General features: G+C 40.2%; 1 protein-coding gene across 1 annotated transcript in view; it reads left to right on the forward strand.

Moving 5' to 3' along the window:
• The first annotated feature begins 1,835 nt into the window (after positions 1-1,835).
• LOC122799379 (synergin gamma-like) overlaps positions 1,836-27,139 on the forward strand; it is a 111,022-nt gene continuing 85,718 nt past the window's right edge. The window contains exons 1-3 of the mRNA XM_044068387.1: positions 1,836-2,157; positions 11,420-11,470; positions 24,689-24,785. Of these exons, the coding sequence (XP_043924322.1) occupies positions 2,119-2,157; positions 11,420-11,470; positions 24,689-24,785 (187 nt within the window). The 5' untranslated portion in view covers positions 1,836-2,118. The remainder of the gene's footprint in view (positions 2,158-11,419; positions 11,471-24,688; positions 24,786-27,139) is intronic.

Raw genomic sequence — 27,139 nt, forward strand, 5'->3', positions numbered from 1 at the left:
TCTGCTCACTATGCTGGTGACCCTCCTTTATTTTCACATCCATTGCTTAAACAATTTCTTAGAGGGGCAAAGAATATAAGACCCCCACGGAGGGCTCCTATTCCTGCTTGGGATCTTAATTTTGTTTTGGAGAAGCTGACTCTGCCTCCTTTTGAACCTGCAGCTACGACTGACTTGAAGTTGTTGTCTTGGAAGACTGCTTTTTTGTTGGCTGTTACTTCTGCTAGAAGGGTATCTGAATTACAGGCTCTCATGGCAGTGGAACCTTTTCTGATTTTTCACAGGGACAGAGTTTCCTTACGTACTAATCCTACTTTTCTGCCTAAAGTGGTTTCTAATGTGGCATTGAACCAGTCTATACATTTGCCTACTTTTTATGCTGACCCCCAAACTGAAGGGGAAAAAGTTTTGCATTCTTTGGATGTACATAGGCAGTTACGATATTATTTGTTCAGAACCAAAGAGTTCAGAAGTTCTCATCAGTTGTTTGTTTCGTTTGCTGTGACTTCCCGTGGAAAGGCTGTCTCGAAACAAACTATTTCCAAGTGGATTGGCCATTGTATTGCTTTTTGTTATTCTCATCATGGTAAAGAGGTTCCAGTTGGGATCAGGCCTCATTCTACTAGGGCTACGGCCACATCTACTGCTTTTTTAAGAGGGGTAGCTACTAAAGACATTCTAGAGGCAGCTACCTGGAGTTCTGTACATACCTTTACGAAGCATTATCATTTGCCTCTTTATTCTACGTCTAGGGCTGGGTTTGCCACTGCAGTCTTACAGGGCATGTCTGCAGCTCCTCAGGCTATTTAGTTGTCCGACCTCCCTTTTTGTTTTTTCCGTGGCTCTGGGATTCTACCCATTAGTCAGGACTGCAGCAATGGGAGACGACGAACATAGTACAGTTTTGTACCTACCATAAATGTAGATGTTCGAGGATCTCCATTGCTGCAGTCCAATTTTTCCTCCCTCCTTCCCCTTTTTCTTTTTAGATTGGGGTTTTTGGGTGGTGTTTTATTTTTGCATTCTGACATCTGAGGCAAGAAAGACTAAAGTTATGGCGTCGGTCATGCTCATTTATACTGACACCACGTCAGTCTCGGGCGCCATGACCGACGCCAGATCTAGCCCTTTGGTATTCGGGCCGATGGAGGACAGCGGAGTACCCATTAGTCAGGACTGCAGCAATGGAGATCCTCGAACATCTACATTTATGGTAGGTACAAAACTGTACTTTTTTTCAGCTTTAAAGATTAAGCGTTGGATATAATTATTTCTTTCTTGAAACAACATAAGACTGAATTTATTTCCTTAGTCAAAATTTTTACAGATCATCGTCAAATGAATATGTTGGGGAAAAAAACTCTGAAATGCATCTCCAGGTATTTAGAACAGCATGGCTTAATTTAGTTATTTCAGTGCAGCCTTTCAAACGTGACAGTAAATTGAAAAGATCCAAGTGGTGTAGGAAGGCAAAATAAGTAAGAACCATCCACTTGGGTTAAACTTGTGGATTCCTTTTATGCCTTTAATGTCTGAATGAAGTTTGTTTGCTTTCTGTAGGTACTGTTCACAACTTTATGTTTATTTCGAGTGCAGAATATGAAAAGAAAATTAGGTGTAATTATAATCAGAAGTGGGACTTTGTAGTACTGAATGTCTACAGACATTCATATTTGGTCAGCACTAGCCCCCCCAATCCTTATCTGTTCTGGATCCGCCACTCTGTACCTTTAAGAGCTATCACAGGCCACTGATATTAAAAGGCATGCCTGGGCAATTAAGTAATTTTGACTAAGAAAAAAGCTGTTCAGCAGGTAACAGCATAAAGGCAGGCTTAAATAAACATCCTATATCTCAGGCCATGAGTAACACCCTCTCAGCAAAGTCCCTCCCAGAATGTTTGTGAACTTCTGAAATATTTCACATTCAAGAAACAAAGAATGAGAAAAGAATTCAAAGTTATGAACCAAAACTTCAGGTAGACAGCAAAGAGGAATGGGTGACAATAGTTCTTGCAGCTTCAGCTTCTTCCACAGGGTTACTATTCTCACTTCATTGTTTTCCTTGGAATCTTCAAAGGGGTGACTTCTCAAGGTGTGTGTTAGCTGTTTTCATAGAATGCTGGGAACAGAAATAGAGGCCTGTGCCTACTCAGAGGTAAGACACTGCTGGTCTGGCAGTTATTTTAGTGGCAAATAACCAGGATTCTCTTACATGGAGCAGTCTCTTATCTTTTGTTAGAAATTTTCTGCCAGTTCCACCTCACATAATAAGGGACAACTTTATTTTACCTACTCTATTGCTTTTCTTGTTACACCAGTTAGTAGCCACATGTCTCCAGGCACAGCCTTGTTCTGTTTTATTCATTATTTACAAGTTTAGATTTTGTAACTAGGTAACTAATCCCTGTAAGATAACTGATTTTTGTTAACTATGGATGAGACAAGGAAGCATTAAGTACAGTGGCAAAAAACAGAGATCAATACATTTAAATTCATTCAATTATTCTCCTATTACAATCTTAATTATAGAAGAGAATGCAGTAGAAGTATTTTACAAATAACGTGTTGACATATGTGCACAGAAGCATGTCTGTAGGAATATATGATCTGCGAAATTGTTAAGTTAGATGTGATGGTTAACTAGAGATTTAAGTTCTTGCAGACATTTGGCTAAATGGAAAAATGACTGTCCGTCCCCAGCCATCACTGCAGGAAAAGTAGTATTTTAAAACTTTTTGTATGTGCATTTATGGTCTTCTCTTTGTTAATATTTTCCCAAACTATACTTTTCATTGGCTATACTATATCCTGCTTCTCGTTTCTCTTACCCACCATTACTAGAAAACCGCACCTAAGAGGCAGATGTATGGTGAGTGACTGCACATTCCTGAACTCACTTTTTAAAAAGCCATGGTGTTGAGCAGCAAAGACTGAATAACTAGTGATGAAAAGCAAAAGCCTTGAAACAGGAACAACTGAAGCACTAAAGCCTGCAACTCAGAAAACTGAAAATAATTATAATTAAATAATGCAAAAATATAAAAGTAAAAAAAAAGTTAAGAAAGAGGCCAAACCATCCCCCACCCCACATTTCTGCATGTAGGAGTTTCAACTCCCCACTAAATTATTCTCACTCTGAAGTTGCGCTAGCTCACAGTGAAAATCAAACTTCAGAAAAGTACACAATGTGTCATGTTTAGCATTACCTTGAATTGCTTTGACCTCAGAGTGTGGAAAGGACAACTCCCCATATTGGGAAGCAGAGGGAACTTCAACCCATGCTTTACCCTTGTTTTAAGTCATTTAAGTTTTCAGATTTCATATTTAGTCTGTGTGTTTGTTTAGGCTTCTACTTTCCATTATTTGGGATTCAAACATTTGCTGAAAACTTTCAAAAAAGTTCTGTTATTTTGTGTGCGCGCACATACCTGCATGTAATGTGGTCTCATTCCCATTTTGTATCTCACAGCAGCAACACTCATCACTTGTATGGGATTGTAGAAAACTTTTCTCCTTAACTACCTGTCTCTTACTTCTTTCACCATGTCCCATTATATGTTATAGAATGCTGCAAGCATACCATTAAGTCAAGCCATTATGTTTTGAAGTGTAAGTATCCAGCAGTGATGTAATCTAAAGCTAATTCAGAAAGCCTCCTTCAGTATTGAGTGAGCTGGGCATAACAGAATCCAAGTCAAAAGTACAACACATCAGCACATTCTGTAGGAGACATGCCTATTTCTGAGGTTCTGAAAACCATTTCTTCTTCATTCAGAAGTGAAGAGAAATCGAGCATAAAGATGCATGCAAGACTGTAACAGCAGATGACTACCAGAACCCCTCCCCTCAAGTTTGCCATTTTTTTCCCCATCTACCAAAGAAGCTGTAAGTCCTTCTTTATCATAGTTTCATAGGTTAATAGTTTTATACTAGGCTATCTGCCCTAAGGCATTTATAAGCCTAGCCCAAATTTTTGTGGCTTACGCCACCCCTTATATGAAAAAATACTGCGCCCATTAGTTTGTTGTGCCTCTGTCCAGCAGTGACACAGAGATGATTCCCGGGATAAACCTACGATCTCCCATCCACAGGTCAAGATTTCTCTTGAACAGAGCCAGCGAGGTGCTCTGCCTCACATGGACTGGGATTTTATTCCACAGCATAGGGAGTCTCTGAGTGATAAATCTATCCCTCCAGCACGTCCTATTTATATCCGTGCTAAGGTTTAAGTCACTTGCTCTAGTGGTTTTGGTGGATTTGGATTTTTTGAGGTGGAGCATGTCCATTAATTCCGGGTTGGACATGGCCTTGTATGTCAGGCACATGTCACCTCTGAGCAGATGGTATGCAACTGAATAGAGCTGGAGTTTCTTCAATCTGGCAGCATATGACAGATTTTGGAGTCCCTTTATCCTTTTGGTGAGGAACTTTTGGGGTCTCTCCAATTGCTGCAGATGTCGGGTGAGATGCATCCCTAATGGGACATTGTACTCGATCATTGGTCTGATAAGTGAAGAGTACAGGGGAACAATGACCTCACTAGATCTGGATGTGAATCCCTTCATGATCAGGTGGGCAATGTAGAAGGTCTTTCTAACCACTTTAGCAATGTGAGTGTCAAAAGAAAGGCCACTGTCAACCTGGGTTCCCAGGTCCCTGATAACCTCTTCTGTGCTTAGTGGATTGCCACCTGTATGGTAGCTTGGGGTTACCTTGTTTGTTCCGAAGGGTATGAGTATACATTTTTTGGCGTTTAACTTCAGGCCATGGCTCTGGCACCAGCTATCTGTTTCCGTGAGTCCCTTCTGAAGGATATCCGTGTCCGATGCACTTTCCACTATGGCGCCCAGTTTGCAGTCGTCTGCAAACTTTGTCAGCCAAAGTCCTCCCATGTTGGCCTGTACTTCTGAGAAGTAGATGTCGAACAGTAGGGGCCAAGGACCGAGCCCTGTGGGACACCACTTGTGACCGGCTTGGAGTCTGACATAGCGCCAGCAACTCTAACCCTGTGGGTTCTGTCCTTAAGCCAGTTTGCAACCCATCTTGTGACATATGGGTTTACATTTAAGCTGGTGAGTTTTTCTACAATACCCGAGTGGGGTATTGTGTCGAAGGCCTTTGCAAGGTCAAGGTAGGCTGTATGGACTGCCTTTCTCTCATCAATGGCCTTGGTGACTGTTTCGAAGAAGTCGACCAAGTTCAAAAGGCATGATCTGCCCTTGACGAAGCCAAACTGGGTTGGGTCCAATGTCTGCAAGTCCCCTATATCTTTGTTTATGAGCTCCATTATGATCCTCTCCATAGCTTTGCAGACTAGACTTGTTAAGCTTATGGGGCGGAAATTACCAGGGTCCGTAGAGGCACCACCTTTGTGGAGTGGGACCACAGTTGCCTTACGCCACTCCTTGGGCACGTATCCTGTGGTAAGGCTGAGATTAAACAGCTGCCTTATGTGCGGGTTTAATTCCTCATTTAGCTCGTGTAGCACACAGCCGGGGACACCATCTGGTCCCATTGATGCTGTGTTTTTAGTTTTAGAGAGAGCAGCTTTCACCTGCGCATTTGAGATGTCTGGGAGGCTACACTCCGCTGGGATAGTTATCTCTCCTTTAGGGGGGGGGGGTGAAGTTTGCACTGAACCTGTCTGCCAGTATGTTGGCAATGTCTGTGGGTTCAGTGATTTTTGTATAATTTTGGACTAATTCTGAGCATATCTGGGAGTTTCCACCCAGGTTCCTAACATAGCTGAAAAAGGCCTTATGATTGTCCTTTGAATCCATGGCAATTTTTCACTCAAAATTGGCCTTAGTTGATTTTATGAGTGCTCGTATTTTTTTACTAATAATAATCAGAGGTGACTTCCCTTTTATGGATTTTGTTCTATCATGTAATAGCTTTCTCCTCTTATTGTAAAGTTTGTTAATGGCTGGGGTCCACCAGACTGGACGTTACTTTTTTCTAATCTCCCACAAACTGTCTTGTTTTCCATAAGCAACCTGGACTGTTTCACTGCTTTCCACGTCCTGACTCTGTAGCTCCATATGTCCATCATCCTGTCTTTGAAAAAAAGTTTCTACTACAGGATCTGATCCAGCCACTGTCTGTCTTCAAAGCATTCTTTTTTTTTTCCTAAAATATTTCACTGTCCTGAATTTCTTGATTCCCTTAACGCAAGTACTTTAAAATTTTATAATTTCTTTATTTGGCTTATTTTATTTTCACCTCTGAACTGCTTCTGCCCTTCAGAAACTACTGTTGCCAGGTTTATACTAATGTGTACTCAGTAGAATGAGAGGAAAGGCTAGCTTGATCTACTTAATTTGCCAAAATGATCCTTTATCACAACACATTACCCATAGCCTCTGATGCTCTTAGCTGCTCATCAGTATACTTTAATTTCTATATGCTTAATTTTCTGAGGGCTGCCTATGGATGAAAGAAGGAAGCCCCTTGTGGATAATGTCTATCCATGGGGGAGGGCTCACTTAGTGACTATTGCAAGGATGGGCACATTGCAGAGGCTATAACATATCAACTGCAGTAGGGTACAACTGTGTACTGTAACAACATGCACCATTTCCCAGCTGTATGAGGAAAAAGCTGTGTCATAGCATGTGAAGACTTCCATCTCCAACAGAAAATAACTGTATCATAGGATGTCCCACTTCCCACATACACCAGGGAAGAACTGTATCAATACATGCCCCACCTCCTAGGTGCACAGGAAGGAACTGTTCCATAGTATAGTTCACTTCCCACCTGTACCATGCCCCACCTCCAAAGTGCACAAAGGAGGGACTGAGTCATAATATATGCAGTCTCCTATCTGCAATAGAAAAGAATTGTATCGTAGGAAGCACCACTTCCTGCAAGCACCAGGGAAGACTTGTATTGATGCATACTCCATCTCCTGGGTTTACAAAAGAGGAACTGAATCATAGTATGGTCTATTTCACACACATATTCCACCTTCCATTTCCTTCAGAGAAGAAAATCCCTGTACAATTCCATTGGATGATACTGTGTTGGTGGCCTTTATCTCCTCTTTCTCTCATTTGGAGACATGTTTGGTCCTCTGTTGCTCTGGGGAAAGGAAGCTAAGCCAAAATAATAAACAAAGCAAAGTGGAATAGGGAACATGCACTGGAATGCAACCATTTATCAAAGACTACTTTATCAGCAGTCAAGTTCTATAGTCATACTAACTTTATGACAAATGCTTTAAATACAAAGCAGTCAATGAGTGGAAAAAATCACAACAGATTTATATTTAATGTTGCTTGATGACAAGTTGCATTTCAAGTCTTGGGACAGGGATATGAAAAGAAAACACCTGCTTATCTCTGTAGCTACGCTTTTTTGAGAGAGAGAGTTTATGCCTCAACCACTGACCTCAGGTGATAAAGATCTCATCATGTTAATTTACTGTCCCTGTTAAGGGCTGAATTGTAAGGACTTGGATCAGCATCACTCTGTTGATACAGATTGCTTTTTTTTTTTTTTTTTTTTTTTAATTATGCCATAGTTGTGTCCAGCTCCTACCAAGTATGTGACATGCAAACATGCTAATGGAAGAAGCACATCAGTGCTACCACTGTGAAGGTTTGCCAGTGCAACCACCCTTTCAGTAAGTTTCCTGCCTTCTATGTAGGAAACAATGAAAAAGGTGAGACCCCCCCAGCCATTGGGCTGCTAATCAAACTTGGGTTTTCTAAAACCCATCATCAGACTGATGACACAGCAGAGTACCTCTCACCTGAAAGGTTTCCTATTTGCCATCACTGACCTTAGTACAAAGCTGGATAGTTAGTAATTCTTTTCTGTCATCTGTTTTCATGTGTTAATGATCACCTGCCTACTGACTCTATTTATGCTTTCCTTATTCCTGGTTTGCAGTCTTATTTCTAGTTATAAAATACATTTTGTTTGTCTGTGTTTATCTGGCTTATGACAACTAGCAGCTTTTTCATTCTTAATATTAATGACTAGTACTTTATAAGTTCAGATTTAGTTAATTTTAGTGTTATTTCCTAAGCACATTACAAATTGGGAGTAATGCATATAGAAACAAATTAAAATACAAGAAGCATGTAGTATTATAATTTATATAGTTACAGTCTAGACGAGCAAGATGACTGAATTATAATATGCATCAAGTTAAATTAATAAAATCAAAATATTACCACATATGTAATGACTGCAGACTGACAACTTAAATGCTACTGTAACATCTAGAGAGCACAGTATTACTGGCCTAGTAATGCTGTGATTTACTGTTGAAGGTGTGATGAAAGGGGATACTGCCAGCACAGCTAGCTGGAATTTTGAAAATAATTATGTCATTGGTGAATATCAAAATTATGTATATAAGATGCTTGTGTTACAAATGTATTAGAACAGTATGTCATGTGTATATCAAACTGGTTTGTACAGATGCGTGCTGAAAAGGTATTATATAAAGTGTTTGTGTTTGAAATGCATCCATGGTGTGTCCTACTGGAAGAGAACAGAAATGTATATGCACTATTGCAACTGTCTAAATGTATATATTTTAACAGTGGAAACTGATATACATGAGGTTTACTTCAGTCCAGTAAATTTTAGGAAAATAGCTGAAATTAAATTACTTTATAGCTATACAATAAAATATGTTATCTTTCAGTTTTCAATGTAGCTAGAGACACAGTCTGTGCTGAGAAGCTTTCTGTATTGTCTGTAGGGTGAACTAATTACTCGTCTTGAAAGTATAAAGGAATGCAATTGTTTTATGACTTCCAGCATCTACCAAAGATCTGAAGTCTATGTATTTTCACAGGTAGATGCTAAATACTGCCAGCTTCCGGCAGTGGGGGGTTCGCCTGGGAACTACAGTCAGATGACAAGAAGTGATTGTCATTCTGCAAGTTATCCCAGTAGTCATATTTGAGATATTATTTTGAGAAGTCTTTGAGTGACAGAGAGCATTCTGTATTCTGTTTTGGACCTGACAACAACTAGAAGATCCATTCTCCACATCTGCATTGCTCTGATGAAGTAAGATTCTAGGGAATAGTAATTCTCTTAGATATAGTCAGGAATACAGTGAAGCTTAGTTTAGACATTTTTCTTTATTTATTTGAGACTGTCCTGCAATGTTGTTTTAAATATTTCCGGTGGTTTGAACTCTGATGTCACTGTGAATATATATGTAGTATTATCTTCTTTTATTATTAAATATATTTAAACTTTTCTCTGTGGCTGATCTTTGTAGAGATATTTAAGTTTTGAAAGTACTTGCATATTTATTTGGTGACACTGTGTGGGCCACTCCTAATAGCCTTGCTCTTGGTCAAACCACCATTTGTATTAGTATTAATATTAAACAGTAAAACTGGACTCCATTTGTTAAGGGCCTTAAAGTAAGAAGTGCTGGTGGCAGTGATAACTACCTTAGTCTAGGCAGAAGAGGGCATAGCTAGTAAACCTGTGCCAGCCTTTCCCAGGTGTGTGTGTCTGTGTGACTTGGGCAAGGACACGAAGCACTGCTTGGACAGAGAAAGTGTTGGAGGACTTTGCTTGGTACCCTGGCTAAGGAATCAACTCTATAGCTGTGCCAGTAGTGAGTCTTATTGGGAATCTGGAAGAAGAGGGAGAAACCAGCCCCCAATTGACTGTGGTGTCTGTGTGCTCTTAAGGGAAAATGCACTTGATGCAGAGAGGTGCATCTGGAAATACTGTGTGTGTACCTGTAATCCTCCCAGTGAACACATCCCACGGGTGCCAGTGGTGAGGATTGAGGCTCCTTGATTACTGGTCCAGTGGTGGGTCTTCACAGAAGGTACTATTAATCTGCCTTTTTACTGTATTTGCTTTATCTGCGAGTAGCATCTATGTATTTTTCTCTCTCAAAAATGATATTTTTCTAAGAAAACATGGCATGCACACTTGTAGGTACTCAGATCTGTGCTTTTATTAATTTTAATGTGAAGAGTTCTTTTGTAGTTTATATCTGCTTTAGACACAACTTAGCATCTTGTGTGAAAACAATCTTACTGTTTAATTAAATGCCATACCCAGTAAAGATAATGTCCTTCAGCGATGAATAATACTTCTTTTTGAAATATACCTGTAGAAATTTCTTGAATGCACGTTTGTCTTCTTGTATGAAGTTATAAAGTATTGCAGATTATCTTTGTAAGAAACAGATGTCCTGCTGTGATAGTCATATTAATACCTGCACTTTTCATTATAATGGTTGCTTTTGACATGTGATACTGGGGAATTCTAGTTTGGTAAAGGGCTCTGATACCAAAGGATTGACAAGGGTCAGGATAAGAAGTACAAGTTTCCATCTTGTCTTTTTGCTGTCCTAAAGGAGGTCATGGGACTTGATCCCAGTGTTGAGCAGGTTAAAATAAGTATAAGGGATAAGTTTTACCCTATATGATGTGCAGCTCATTGTATACATGTATTAGGTAACCATCAATGAATGCTCTAATTCCTCAGTAAGACTGGACTGGTCAGATGATAATTCTGTAACCCAGAACCCCATGAAATCTCTCCATGATGCCTCAAAATAGTCTTCTTCTGGAGTCCCTTAGTCTGCAGCAGAGCTTGTGTCATTAAGGCTGATTCCTGTCAGAAGTAACGCGCTGATTAGCAACAGCTTGTACAAGGCCACATGAGGAAGAGACTGAAGACAAAAAAGGAAAAAATGGTGAATGAATGGGGCAGTGCATTTAGCTTGGGTCCAGAGTGCAGAAAGCAGTAACCAGACCAAGAACGAGAAAGAAAAGACAATACATGCACTATGGCATGCACTTGTCTGTGCCCGTGTGCACATTATAAATGGAACTCCATTGCTTGAAATGGATCTCAACTGAAGTAATTTCCTCTTTGCATTTTTCTCTGTGTCAGCTGACTATCAGCTGTCCATTTCCTCGCCAGCTCTTTTAGTTCCGTGTGTTGTAAGAGCCAGATAGGGGAGTTTACCACACAGACATTACCCCCCCCCCCCCCCCACTGGCTCTACCATTTCAGCAACTTTAGAATGCTGGTCTATGGCATGTACCAGTACTGAGTAAAGAGCATCACTGAATTGCTTAGTAGCTGCACATGTCCAGGCCTTTTCTGTTACTGTTGCTGTGACAACTGGGCTCCACCCTCTGCACATCCTGAGGGAGCGGCAACTTGGTTCATCATCTGCTGTGTAATGGTTCCATTGACTCCTCCACCAGCAGGGTTACTAGTTAATCCTGGGTCCACTGGGTTTCAGTTTGGGAATGATTAATCTGTGTTATCTTAGAGCCTGGTCATCCTTCATGTTACTTCACATACATACCCACACACACATACACACACTCACATTCTGCTGGATGCTGCAATGTTCAAAGGCAATGTTCTGCTACTAAGCTTGCTGTTTGTTGCTTTCACTGTAGGTGGAGCCAGTACGTCATAAGCTGAAGAGATGCCTGGACAGCAGTCATAAGGTCAGTTTCAATTAATTCCTGTACATGTTCAAAATGCTCAGGTTATAAGAAAACAAGTTAGGAGGACAGAAGGAATACTTTGTATTGACAATTACACTGGAAATTACTTAAAGATCAGGGCACTGGTAAAAAAATACAAAACTCATCCGTAGCTGGTCATTGAGCTCTAGCTTGTAAGGACATTCAATTCCAGACGCTTCTGAATTACATACAGTGTGTCTACAGTTATTTGTTCCCCTCTTGCTAAAGAAGTTTTGGCAGTCAGTTTCCGTGACACTTCTGCATTTGTGTATTTGTTGCTGCTGTTCCAAGTGTTGCACCTGGCTTTGCAAGCACTTCTAGTTGACTTGGGCGCTGTAAAATCTAACAGGTACCCTGGAAATCATTTGACATTGGTGAAATTTTTACCAACATTACCTCTGTTTCCTTCTAACACAGAGTTTAAGCTCTTGAATTCAAGCTAGTTCGAAAAAAAATCAATATGCTTTTACAGCTAAAGGTCACATTGTTATCTTGTATTATTAATGTGCAACTACCTTCCCATCCCTTAGTTATGTTTCTGTACTCTGGTCCATACAAATGGCATGGAAACTGTACCTACGATAAGTTTATTCTGTCCTTTCTAACATATGTTTTGAATCAAATGACTTTTACAACCCTATTTTATAAAATAAATGCAATTCAGCATTCTCTGAGCTTCTTATGTGAACTTCTGGTCATGTTCTATGAAATGTGTCTGGAAAGGGTCCAGCTTTAGGTGTTTGTTCCAAACCAGTTGTCCTTGACCAGGTACATTAAAAAAAATTAGTTTATTCAATGAAGTCTAAATGAAATAAACAAAGACTGTAATGGATCAATGGATCAACTGACAGATTTCTATTGAATGTTATTAGCCAGCTCCACACCAGGAAGCTGTTGAAGGTGGTTGATATATTATTTTAATGCCAACATTTTTTATGGGAGATGCATGTATCTGCTCTTAATTTAAGTGTTATATGAATTATAAAGCAGAAGGCAAGAAGTATGAGATGTGTGTGAGAGTATATATAATGTGATATATATCTGTCCCTCCAACATGTTCCACTGATGTTGTAGAAGAGTTTATTTTCTCTTGATTGGGTGTTTGTCACCATTGGACTTGTGGAAGTGCAGTAGGTGTGAGAGGAAAGGATTTGTTGAGGCTCTGTATTTGAGGAAGAGGTTACACCTCAGTCACCTGAATTATGCCAAGAATAGAGACAAGACTTTGAGACTATCAGTATAGTTCTTATGAGTTAGACCCTTGACTTTTTTTTTGGTAAGAAAACACTGTGAACATGCAAGTTGCATCAATTGTTTGGACATGTAAATGTTGAAGTGGGCATTATACTCAATGGTCAACTTAATTAGTGCAGAGTACAGTGGAAAGATCACATTCCTGGACCTGGATGTCATGCCCTTACTAATAAGTTGTGCAATGAAGAAGGACTTTCTTACAATAGTGGAAATATGGTGATCAAAGGGCAGTTCACTATCTACATAGTGTCCCAGGTCCCTAAATATTTCATCCGTTTTTCAAGTGTGTTATCATTGTGATACTTGTAGGGAATGTTATTGCCAAATTATATACATTTTTGACATTTAGTTTTAGTCCGTCATTTTGACACCAGCTATTTATTTGCAAAAGGCTCCCTTGGAGAATCTTGGTGTCCTCTGGAGAGTTTATAATGGCACCTAGGTCAGGTAATCCACAGACTTAGTCAACCATAAGCCCTTAACATTGGCTTTGACTTCCAAAAAGTAAATAACAGAGAAGTGGTAAAAGGACAGAGCCCTAAGGTACACTGCTAATGACAGGACAGACCCTTGGAGTAATCCACTTGTTAAATGGCTTTTTCTCCCAGTATGTCTGGCTGGTTTTATGCATAAGCATGTCATGTAGGGAGTTAGTGTTTGTTTTTGCGGTAGTGCACAGGTTAGAGAAATGGTACAGTGTCCAGAAACATGCAGTGCTTGGAGTTGAGAGATGCTGTATTATGGGGACATGTGGATGGGAAGTTACATTCTGAAAGATGCCATGCAATTAAAAAAATCCTGGCTGTGCCCCTATCCCATAAGACTTCATAAAAATATAACCTGAGATTCACTGCATCTCATTGTACTAGAGAGGAAGCAGCTGTAAACCTCGCACTATTAATGAGAAGTGAAACACTGACATTCATTATTCATCCCTCATCAGGCCCATCATAGAATACAATGCCCCTTTTGGGATGTACCTTACCCGACACCTGCAGCAATTAGAAAGACCCCAAAAGTATCTCACCAAGAGGATCAAGGGTCTCAAACAGATGCCATATGCTGCTCAGTTAAAAAAACTCCAGCTCTACTCAGTTGCATACCGCCTACTTCGAGGCGATCTATGCCTGACATACAAAGCTATGTCAAATCCAGAATTAATGGACATGCTCCACCTCAGTAAATCTAAATCCCTTGGAGCCACACACTCGAGGGACTTGAACCTCAGCACAGAAATAAATAGAACTTGCTGGAGGGACAGGTTCATAACCCAGAGGCTCCCTTCGCTCTGGAATAAAATTCCAGTTCATGTGAGGCAGAGCACCTCACTGAATCTCTTCAAGAAGAATCTCGATAGGTGGATGGGGGATCGTAGGTTTGTCCCATGGATTACTCCCATGTCACTATTAGACAGAGGCACAGTAAACTAAACCTTAAAAACGTCACAGTATACTCAAATCAAGTGGTGGCGTAAGCCATACAGAATCGGGCTGGGCTTATAATTGCCTCAGGGCAGATAGCCTAGTATGAACCTATGAACCTATAATCCAAAGGAAACACAGGGTTGGAGGTAAGGTAAGGAAGAATGCAGGGTCTAATGATCATATATGTTGATCTTGTCACATGATGAACCAACAGATCCTATATTGTACATATAGTACAGGCACTGTGTAGTGCACGATCTTGTGTAGTACAGGTACTGTGTGATTTATGATCTTGTCTGGTACACCTGAACTCCTGTTCTTCAGCTCCAACAAGCTGCAGAACCAAGGAAAACAAAATTACCTGTGCATACTCTTTGTAAGTAGTGACACAATTTGGCTTTACTTTTCTAGGAATAGGTTCATAGGTATGTACTACGCTGGCTACCACTGGAGCCTATATATATAGGGGAACCTGGACCATTGCATTGGAAATCAGAAATACCCTGGGTCTAGCACATATGTCTGTAATGGACAGAGGCAGCCTGTAAATTTTACCCTAGTTTATATATACACTTAAAGTATCTTCCAAGGCTCATAAACTTGTGGGATACAATTGGGATGCTTGGCTAGGTATATATGTATTGTATCCCACAAGTTTATGAGCCTTGGAGCATACTTTAAGTGTATGTATAAGCTAGGGTAAGATTTACAGGCTGCCTCTGTCCATTACAGACATATATGCTAGACCCAGGGTATTTCTGATTTCCAATGCATTGGTCCAGGTTCCCCTTGAATAAGGTTATGAAAGAGCTCTGCTTCATATTAATGGAAAGCCTGTTCCAGAGAAGGGGAATTTTCTGAGACGCATACCTGTCCCTGCAATGTGTGCTATTTATGTCACAAGCAAAATTTAAATCTCTACATCAAGTAATTCTGATGCTATTCATTTTGTGAATATGAAAAAGTCCATCAGAGTGGGATACAAGGATACCTTGTATACCTGACGATGATAGTTTCTCAGCTGAGTATAGAGAGAGGGCTTTGAATTGATCTACACAGAACACTGTATATACACCCTGTATTCTTTTTATGAGGAATCTCTGTGGACGTTTCAGTAGTTGCATGTGCCTAGTCAGGTAAATACTGAAGGAGGTGTTGTACTCATTGGACCTGGTGAGTGCCAAAAACAGTAAAACAATGAATTCCTTGGACCTTGATGCCTTGACTTTGCTTATTAGCTGAGCAACATAGAATGTTTTCTTTACTACCTGTTGCTCATCTGCTCAGGATAAAACAGACGAACATTTGTGGTTTCTGTTGCAGCAGCTTTATTACACACAAACGCATCAGAAATGAGGTTTGTAACTTAACTTACAAACAGACTGACTACCACACTCCTGCATGCTAACAGCCTGGCTGTTTCCTCAAAATGGTACTGCTGCCTGCACGTGCTTAGTCTTTATATGCACATGCTACATCTGGAAATGCTTCTTAAAGGTACATACACAAGCTCTGATCTGCATCCTCCCTCTTTGAGAAATAGTCCTTAATACGAAATGGCAGTATTCAGTGACATGCAATTTACAGAATTAGACACACACAAAACAATTCTGTTCAAGTTGCTGTGTATTTTACGCTAGGTCTGGAAATATGACCTGAACGTGTGACATAAAAGTCAGAATTGGATCTAACAACGGTGACTGTCTTCAAGGAATGTTCAACTCTGGGGACATCTGGGACATCATCAGGAATGGGAATGGATACTGCAACATGTTCTTCGGTATGAAAATTGTCTGGATTGCTCTGAGATCTAGAGTCTGTATCACAGGTAGAAGATGTCTGCTGTTTCTCCTGTGCTCTATACCATCAGATTCTACTAAGTAGGATCTCAGCTCGGTGCATGTACCTCTCACTTGACCAATTAGATCAAAGCCTTTTGCTGTTTGCATCCTCACTGTCTGTCCTTCTTTTAACAGACTAAATCTGCTCATTTTATCATAACTGGATTTCTGAGAAGAATGCTTCTTAAAAAGTTGGGCTTTGATTGCTCTGTTGTTTTTAGCATTAGGCACCAACAAACTAGAACTGATAGGCAAGGTTGTCCTGGTTTGCCTAGATAAAACTCTCTGAGCAGGCGAGCATAGTTGGTTGTCATGGGGTATATTTCTGAGACTGAGTAAATTCAAGAAGCCATTGGTATTGTCATGCTTTGACCTTTCTAGTAATTGCTTTGCACTCTGTACTGCACATTCAGCAAGGCTGTTTGACTGAGGATATGCATGACTGCTAGTAACATGGATAAAGTCCCACTCTTTAGCAAATCTCTGAAACAATTGACTGCTAAACTGAGAAATTTTGTCAGAAATAACTTTGTGTGGACAGCCATGGGCTGCAAAATGACATTTCATCTTCGCAATAGCAGCATTGGACTTTAGGCTAGGTAGCAAATCAATCTCAAACCATTTCGAATAAGAGTTTACCAACACCAAGTAATGTCAACTGTTCCATTCAAATGTCAGCTGCTACTGTGGACCAAGGTAGTTCAGGAATTTGGCTTAGCTGAAGTGCCTCTTTCTGCACAAGAAGAAAGCACTTTATCAATGCCTATTGCTAGAGAATGCCAAAATACTAGTCCTGTCACCCTTCTTTTGATAGAATCGGAACCTGGGTGACCTGTATGTATTCATGTTGTAAGGCAGTCGGAAAACAACTTTTGGACATTTGAAAGTGATTACATCTTCCATCAGCATCTCATCTCTGTATGGAAAGTAAGGTTATACTTACAGCGGTACACAGGATTGCTTTGAAGGCCATCCTACATTGATGAAGTGGTTGAGCTGATCTCTCAGCTCAACAAGTCTTGTGGTAGAAAAATGATGCACTTCCATGACATCAAAGTCAACATTTTCTGCATCAAGCTGTTCCATAGTATTTCTGGGTGATATGGAAAAGGCATCAGCCAGGTAAAGAAGTTTACCTTTTGTATAGACCATTTTGAAATTGTACTTTTGCAATCTGAGCACCATTCTTTGTAGTCTTGCTGGAGCTGAATGCATAGGTTTCTTTAAAATAGTGACTGGAGGTTGATGGTCAGTTTCTATCTGGATTGCTTGACCATAAATATAATGGAAATTTGAACATGCATACACAATTCCAAAATGTTCCTTCTGAATTTGAGCATACTGCATCTCAGTTTGGGTAAGAGATCTAGATGCATAGGCAACAGGTCTGCCCTCTTGAAGAAGAACTGTGCCAAGACTGAACTTTGAAGCATCACAGGAAAGAACTACTGTTTTTGTTTGTTTGTCCTTCGGCTTTTCCTGGTTAGGGGTCATCACAGTGGAACTCTGGTCTGCTAATGATTGGCAGTTGTTTTTTATTGTGTCGAATTGCCAGCCCAACCTTCAACGAAGGCATGCCCATTCAACTCGTGTCTTTTGAACGCCCACTCGACTGCAGGGAGGACATGCAGACTCCACACAGAAGGAACTCCCAACCCAAGCTAAGAATCGAACGGGAGGATCTCTTGCTGAGGGGCAACAACGCTACCGCTGCACCACAGCAGAAGTACAGGAAAGAACTACTGGTTTGTGAAAATCATAGTATCTTAATGTAGGTGGGTTAGCAATTTGCTGTTTGAGGTTATCAAATGCTCTTTGGTGGTGTTCTAACCATGACCATGCAAACCTTTTGCATGTCAGCTCTCTCAAAGGTCCTGATAACTCAGTGAAACAAACTAAAGTCCGGAATAAAATTGCCCACGTAGTTAACCATACCAAGAAAATGCTGTAAGGCTTGGACATTGTCTGAAGCTGGCATTTCAAGAATGGCTGATTGCTTAGAAAGATCTGGTCATAAGCCTGTATTGTTAAATAAATTACCTATATAAGTAACTTCTGGTAGTCTGAATTTGCACTTCAGAGGATTGAGCTTTAAATTCACTTCATGTGCTCTGTCCAGAACTTTCCTGAGGTGTATGTCCTGCTCTGCTTCACCATTACCTCCAACTAGTAAATCATCAACTATTATTGCACACAGGTAGCATGAAAAGCTTTGCTCCATTGCACGCTGAAAGACTCCACTGGAAGAATTTATTCCAAAAGACATCCTGAGAAATCTGTGCCTACCAAATGGAGTACTGAATATAGTCAGTAGTGAAGATTTGCAATCAAGCATCACTTGGCAAAATTAACTCTTTGCACCTAAGACAAAATACAGTGGCATTTGGCATGAGGGTTGCAATCTCCTCGACTGTACGCATAGGATGATGAGGTCTTTTTAATGCCTTGTTCAAGTCTCTTGGGTCAATACATATTCTGATTTCATCTGAAGTTTTATTATGAGCAGCTGCCATGGATGATACCCACTCAGTTTGGTCTATGACTGGAAAAATCACACCTTGCTGCACCATTTTGTCTAACTGGACTTTGACCTTGTCCTGTGTAGCTATTGGAAGTCTTCTTGCTGGTCTGACCACTGGACTGACCACTGGGTCTAACTTCATGAAGTACATAACTGGAAGTTTGCCTAGCTTTTTATTGAAAACATCAGCAAACTCTGAGAAAATAGCATCAGTAAAGCTGGAACTGGGACATGTGCTTACATGATGGATTTCTTTGGTAAAAGAAAGCAGTTTAATTCTCAAACTCTCTCTGAGACCTAATAACAGGAGCGGCCCTAGGTCAACTGGTGCCCTAGGCAAAACAGCTCCACGGCACTCCCCAACACATTACCTGGTGCCCCCATCCTGGTCTACCTACACCAAATAAATACTGGAAAAGTGCCCCTGCTACACCGGTGCCCTAGGCGGCCGCCTAGTTGGCCTATGCCTAAGGCTGGCTATGCCTAATAATGACTGCACAGGTTTCGGACTACATAAAATTGCAAGTTGTAACTGTTCCCAGCTGAATAACATGAAAGCACTACTGAACCTTCAGTTCGAATCTCTTCACCTCCATAAGCAACACGCTTCACAAAATTGACCAAATTAAGTTGCTCACCACCTTTCACTCTAGCAAATGTTTCTACTGACATTGCATTACACTTTGAACCAGTGTCTACTTTGAACTCTGTGGGTTTATCATTGATCAGGACAGTACAAAATAAATCATTCTTTGCCATTAAATCTACTTAACATTTTCACCAACCACTGATACACCAGCTACATAGAAAGTTGGGTTGCAGATCTCTATATGATCAACTTGCTTTTTTGAGTGACCTTTCTTAACAACTGAATGAGGCTTGCTTGTGTTACAAAACTTTTAAAAATGCTTTAGTTTTTTACACTTGTGGCATTGCTGACCAAATGCTAAGCACTTCTCTCTTTTAGACTCACGATTGGCACCACAATTACGACAGTTATTAAGACTTGACTTGGGTTTTGCTGACTCACTCTTGTACTGTACTGAGCATGCTCTTTTTCTGAACTAGCCTTGGAACTTGCTAGAAAGCTTCACGTTTTCCTTGCGACACCCACAAGGGTTACTGCTGCCATGTGCTTAGGCCTGTTTTTGCTTGCCACATGTTGCATGCTGTCTACAGTTGCTCTAGAGCCTGCTGAAACCATGCTCTTATCACTTGTAAGCATACGTGTGTGCCTTTCTGTGAGCTCATGGAGTTGAGAAATCTCTATGGCTTTGCTCAACATTAAATCACTGTCACGAAGCAAAATCTTTCTCACTGCAGCAATATTAACACCACACACAAGCCTGTCCTTTATTAACTCATCTTTCAAGTCACCAAATCTGCACGTTTTGCTTTGTTTCTCAAGTCAGTGATGTAGGCTGCAAAGGTTTCACTTGGTTTTTGATCTCTTGTATAAAATAAGTGCCTCTGTAATGTAACATTTGTCTGGGGTTGCACATTTTTCTAAATTTACATTTTAAGAACTCAGGATCTTCCCTTGATTCAGCTGATACCACAATATGACTGTTTCCCCCCTCTCCTGCATATATTTCTGGTGCATGCACAAATGAACACTCTCTTTCAATAAATAGCTTCTGACCCAGCTAAGTTAAGCAAAATTAATGTCTTTGTATCTGCTTCTTTGTCAAAAAAACTGCTTGTATGAAAACATTGTATTCCTGCTCAAATACTCTCCACTTCTCTGCTATGTTTGATGAAACCTTATGAAACCACTCCTTATCAGTGTAAGAAATACTTTGAAAAGACTGTACTTTGCAAATAAACTGTACACAGTGGAAAAAGCTCAGAGTAAGAAACACTTTGAGATGAATGCACTTTGTAAATAAACTGTACGCACCACAAGAACATTTCAAAGTGGCTGTACTTTGTGAAATAACTCTGTACAGTTTAAGAAACATTTTGAAATGGCTTCTTTCTGCAAATAAATGCACACAGCACAAGAAACTTTTTGAAATGGCTGTACTTTGACTGCATTTTGCAATATAACTGTACTTTGCACACAGCAAATTCTTTGAAATAATTGCACTGTAATAAAGCACACACTCATGCAAAGACTTTGCACACTAAGATACTTCGAACACCTCTAGTTATGCTTTGAATGGCTTTGGTCAATGCGAAATAACAGTTTGTGCCCAGACACGGTCTTTTACTAAAAAACATACAGTTGCCTTGCTCTTTAAGCTTAATTTGCCCTTTTATTGTACTAGTTATGCCTTTTTAATCTCTTATCGTGCTCCTTATACTTTTTTGTGCTCATTTTACTCTAAACATGCTCTTTATGCAAACCAAATCTAATTCGGAGACCCATATGAATAGTTTTGCTAGTTTTTTTCAACTATCATGGTTTCTAACATTTTGTTTAATAATGTGGTCTGTGCCTTTTGTTTGCTTAATATGTTTTTGTGCTACTCGTTTGACTAATAATGCGTTTTGTGCCTTATAACTGCGTTGTTTCATTTCGTTTGCCAAATAAATCATTTGTGTAGTTTTCTTTACCTTTACCTCATTTCTGACCATTTTTAGCTTGTCTGTGCTCCATTTAACTCAGCCTGCTTTGTCTGCCTTCACCTTCAACTCTGCATCTCATGGCTCAAAGTATCAGCTTTTCTAATGCCGGTTCTAACACCATGTCGCTCGTCTGGTCAGGATAAAACAGATGAACATTCATGGGTTCTGTTCAAGCAGCTTTATTACACACAATGAGGCTTTGTAACTTAAACTTAAATAAATTTACAAACAAACCAACTACCACACTAATGCTTGTTAACACTCTGGCTGTTCTTTCAAAACCGCATCGCTGCCTGCACTTGCTCTATATTTACATGCACGTGCTATATCTGGAAATGCTTCTTAAAGGTATATGCACATGCTCTGATCTACACTACCTTAGACACATGTTGGTCAAAAGCCAGGTTCATAGGTTGGTACTAGGCTATCAGCCCTAGGGCCTATATAAGCCTAGTCATAACAATTCCCTGGCTATTTCTTCCCACACTATTTATTTCCCTAGACCCCTGTCTATCAGGGCGACTGACATGATCCCCGGGGTGAATTTCCTTTCTCCCATCCAATCATCAAGGTTCCTTTTGAAGAGGGCCAAAGAGGCACTCTGCTTGACATGCATGGGCAATCTATTCCAGAGTCTGGGGAGTCTCTGGGTCAGTAACCTATCCCTCCAGCATGTTTTGTTTATTGTGATGACAAGGTTTAGATCCCTGGAGTGTGTGGCTCTGAGGGATTGGGATTTCTTTAAGTGTAGCTTGTCCAACAGCTCTGGGTTTGACATGGCCTTGTATGTTAAGCAGGGATCGCCTCTTGAGTAGACTATATGTGACAGAGTATAGCTGGAGTTTTTTAAGGCAGTCAGCGTAGGGCATCTGCTTTCGGCCTGTGATTCTGTTAGTGAGGTATTTCTGTGGCCTTTCCAGTTGTTGCAGATGTCTTGAGAGGTACATACCAAACAGGGTGTTGTATTCTATAATGGGTCTAATGAGGGATGAGTACAGTGGGACAATGACCTCCTTTTTCTGGATGAAAAGTCCTTAGTGATGAGGTGTTCCACATAGAAGGATTTCCTGACTGTTGTGGCAATGTGGTTATCGAAGGTGAGACCACTGTCCACCTGTGTCCCTAAGTCTCTTTATCACACTTTCGGTGTTTAGTGTACTGCCACCTATATGGTAATTCATGTATACATGTTTTTTCCCCAAAGGGGATAACTATACATTTCTTGGCATTGAGCTTGAGTCCATGGCTCTGGCACCAAGCATCTGTTTCTGTAAGGCCCTTTTGTAGAGTATCCACATCATTTGGGGATTCAATAATGGCTCCCAGTTTGCAGTCATCTGTAAACTTTGTTATCCAGAGTCCCTTAGTGTTGGCCTGTACTTCAGAGAAGAAGATGCCAAACAAGAGTGGTCCCAGGACTGAACCCTGAGGTACTCCACTTGTCACTTGTCTGGAGATGGATTTGGAGTGTGCTACTTTTACAGTGTGGGTTCTATCAGTAAGCCAGTTAGCAACCCACTGGGTGACATAGGTTATTATCTAAATACGTGCCCAAATTCCTGGCTACTAGTTCTACTCGTAGGGCTGTGTTATCAATGAGGTAATTTCCAAGGGTGTCTGACTTTCCAAAGGAGAACTGTTATACATTTCTTGGCACTGAGTTTTAAGCCATGACTTTGGCACCATTTGTTTCTCTGTGTTGGTCCTTACTGTAGGATGTTGGTGCCTTGGGGGGAATTCTATGACTGCTCCTAGTTTACAATCATCTGCAAACTTGGTCAGCCAGAAACCATTAACACTGGCCTTGACTTCTGAAAAGTAGATGCCAAAAAGGAGCAGACACAGCAGACAGTCCTGAGGGACTCTACTAGTGACTAGCCTCTTTGTGATCTCCCCTATCTTAACTTCTGTGGTCCTATCTGAGAATCAGCTGGCTACCCACCTCATAAGATGGGGGTTTATGCTTAGATCCATGACTTTGTTTACAATGCCCAAGTAGGATATTGTATCAAATGCCTTAGCCAGGTCAAGGTAGGCAGTATGCACCATTTTCCCATATCCATTCCCTTGGTGACCTCTCAAGAAGTTCACCAAGTTGAGTAGGTATAGCAATCCACTATTTCCACGTTTGCAAAATTTCCATGATTTTGTGTCATTTTTGGTTTGTTCCTCATAAAAGGTCTGGCTTTTTTTCTAGCAAATCACTGGGTGAATCCAGATCCACCAAGAGGCCCGTTACAAGTGGTGTGCCGCAGGGCTCAGTACTGAGACCAGTTCTGTTCAGAATATACTTCTCTGAAGTCAAGGCAAATGTGGAAGGCCTCTGGATGACATTTTGCTGATGACCGTAAGCTGAATCCTCCAATGATATAGATATCCTAAAGAGAGCCCAGATTGGTGCTAGAACTGTGGCCAAAAACTGAATGCAAAAAAAAAAAAAACACTATCATACTCTTTGGGAAGTCAAATACCCCTGAAAATTGCAACATCAGTAGCACACCTCTTAGAGTAGACTCGAAAGTGAGAGATCTAGTACACAGATAGCAGCCTGAACTTTGAATGCCATGTGTTCACAGTAGTGAAGAAATCCTTTTTATGGTGCACAACTTGTAAGTAAAGGTATGGTATCCCGATCCATGGAAATTATAGTCCCGCTGTACTCAGCCCTCATTAGGTCAGTAATACAGTGCAGTGCACCATTTGGCATGCACTTGACTAGGCACTTGCAGCAGCTGGAGTGACCTCAGAGGTTCCTCAAAAAGAAAATACAGTGTGTAAACAACATGAACCAAGCAGACTAAAAGTCCTATCCCTTTACTCTGTCTCCTACTGACTATTAAGGGATGGCCTATGCCTGACTTGCAAGGCACTCACAAATCCAGCCTAAGGGAGCTGCTACACATCTGCAAGACAAACAGCATAAGAGTCTCCCAATCTTGGGATCTAAGCTTACATGGCAATTCAAATAAAATATGCTGGAGAGACAGATACATGTCTCAGTGATTGCCCCTTCTTTGGAACAGGCTTCCTATTCGTCTTAAGCAGAGCCCTTTCACTGGCCCTTTTCAAATGCAATTTGGATCAATGGATAAGGGATCGCAAATTCACACCTGGGGTAGTGCCTATGTCCCTTATGGACAGGGGCAATTTGTAAAGATACTCAGTGCACAGACACAAATCCATGCTATCCACTTGCCCTAGGGGCCATGTATTGGGTAAAATTGGGTTATATTGGTTAGGCTTGTAAGGGGCCTTAAGCTGTTAGCCTAGTAATCTCCTATGAACCTATGAGTGTAAGACTGCAGTCATTAAATAATGACAGACATTAATGTTTCAGACTTCATTTCTTTCAGAAAATGCATGGTAGTGCAAAACCTGTTATTCTAGCAACTTTAAAAGAGACCATATTTAAACTAGGTCCCTCATTTTTGGGCTTTTGTCCCTCATAATTATTTGGGTTTGTCCCTGCATCTTGCACTGAGACATTGAAATGTATGCTCCCAGTTCACTTGCAGTTCTAATCACAGACAAATATAAGCACTTAGGGTGATGCTGAATTTTCTAACATTTCAAGTTTTACATTTAGGTCATACAAGAAGCAAATGGCATCTTATGCGGTATCAGTCATCCATCTGTGTGTTCCGAAGTCTTGCTGTCATCTCAAGGAAGTGCTTACATTGCAGGTATGTACTGGTGAACAAGGCTAAATAACAGAACTACTTTAAGTTAGTCTTGTTGTCCTATAGCAATGAAAATCCAATGCCATTTTTTCTTTAAACAACAAAAAATTATTTTGGGTAATGTGATACTTGAGATGTACTATTAGTTTGGCTAGAAATAGTTATCTTGCAAAAAATGTTTAAAACAATCAAAGGAGAGCAGACATGCACAGATAATTGTCTAAAATGTCACTTAACTAACTGGTACCTTTGAACTAAGTTATGCTAAAGATAACTATAGGCAGAGCACCCAAGTAAAAGTGGTTCTCGAAACTGGTGTTTTTGTGATTATTCTGTTATATTACATTACCTAGAACTTGTTAGAGTAAATTCATGTTTTGACTTTGTAAGTGCAGGTGAATGCTTTTCAAACAGAGTTTAGAGAATGGGCAAACTTTAAATCAGCACCCTGATTGGAGCACGAACTTTCTCCAGCAGGGTATTAATGTACAAGCAATGTCTGCAGAAAAATTAGTCTGCAGCTTCACGGCAGCATGTCAAGCTGCCATGGAGCTCGGACTGAAAAAATGTAACACACCATTATCTTACACGCTAAGCAGCACTTCTGCTCTTTATTTAGTGTAAAAAAAAGAAAGTGTGTGTGTGTGTTTGCCTGTGTGTGAGTGAATGGAGGCATGAAAGCAGAAGAGACTGTGTGTGTGCGTATGACAGAGAGACTGAACAGTGAAACTGAGCTCTTATTTTACACTCTCTAACCAGTGCTTTTGCTGTTTAGCAAGTATAAAGTAAAAAAGAAAAAAAGTGTTGTTTAGCAAGTATAAAGTAAAAAAGAAAAAAAGTGTATGTGGCTGTGAGGGAGAGAGTATGCATGTATGAAAGCAGAAGAGACTGTGTGAGTAAGAGAAATGAGTGAAGAGTGAGAGTGATCCCTGACAGCAGTTAAGAGGTCTTCCAGACCTCTCAGCTGTACAGATTTTTGCAGACAGTCCAGATTTTTGCTTCATATTTTTGATATGGTGCTCATAAAATTCTGATTTTTTTTTTAGTAAATCACTGACAAAGCATTGAGAGCTGAAGTCAGAAAATGACAGGTATTTGAATTTCAATCTTCATTCCTTTCAGAAAATGCATGCTAATGCATAACTTCTTATTCTGTCAATTTTATATATTTGTAAAAGCAATATTTAAAAAGTGTCCCTATTTTTGGGCCTTTATCCTGGCATTAATTATGGCTTTGTCCAGATTTTTTGTTCTAAGAGGTTGAGAGTTATGCTCTCGATCTCTTAACCCAACATGTTTTTATATATTTTTGATGTAAAATGCTTCCTCCAACACCATTAACATACATTTACAGCAAGTTTGAAACATTAGGCGGAGGAACTATATTGCATCAAAAATATATAAAAAAAATTATAATATAGTACTTAAAAAGAATAACGCCCTTCCAGGGGGGGCTGTAACCCTTCCAGGGGGGGTGTAAAGTCCCTCCGCCACATAACACCCCTGCGCAGTCATTAATTACACATTAACACACACCCTGTCAGGCATTATTGCTTCTGTAAAGCACAAACGTAGTCCGTAATCCAAACAACCAGCTCTTTATTCGGATCTGGTACCTCGGCCTTTCGCCTTCAATGGATGATCCGTTGAAGGCGAAAGGCCGAGGTACCAGATCCGAATAAAGAGCTGGTTGTTTGGATTACGGACTACGTTTGTGCTTTATTTACCTTTGAACTGTGTGATAGATTATTGCTTCTGTAATATGCCCTCCTGAAGTGTTATATCAGATAGCTTGGGAAGGCATTTTGTGCATAGCTGTTCGATTGTGCTTCAAAAGGTATAATTTGTAACTGATAAAATACTTAGCTCAGTTAGTCTGTTTTCATGTGTGCAATATGAGTGCAATGGCAACCTAGATCAAAAGCATTTCCCCTACAGTCCTTTCTAGTCAAGATTTGTTACACCTCTCACGCACATTCTTCTAAATTTCAATATTGTTTTACTCCCAACACTTTGTGAGGTTTTTTAATGTAGCCTTATTTTCTGATGTTCTGTCATTGTTTTGCTCCAAAATCTACATTGTTGCAGCATCATAGCAAATTCATTTGACTAAAACTAAAATATTCCTTTCTCTGTTATTTATGAAAGTTATTTAAAACGTCTCTCTTATCCCCTACCATTCTAACAAACCAAAGCATAATAATTCAGTAAAATATTGCAAAAAAGACCCAGCCAAACTAGAGTCTTCACTGTGTAATACCTTAAACCTCCTGTAGTGGATGCCCATGGGATATATGCAAATCCCTTAGGACATAGAGTTTCAGCTACATGGCATTTTGGATTGAGGTGGAGATATG

Source organism: Protopterus annectens, chromosome 4.part0, assembly GCF_019279795.1.
Source record: "Protopterus annectens isolate FY-2018-M chromosome 4.part0, PAN1.0, whole genome shotgun sequence".
NCBI lineage: Eukaryota > Metazoa > Chordata > Ceratodontiformes > Protopteridae > Protopterus > Protopterus annectens.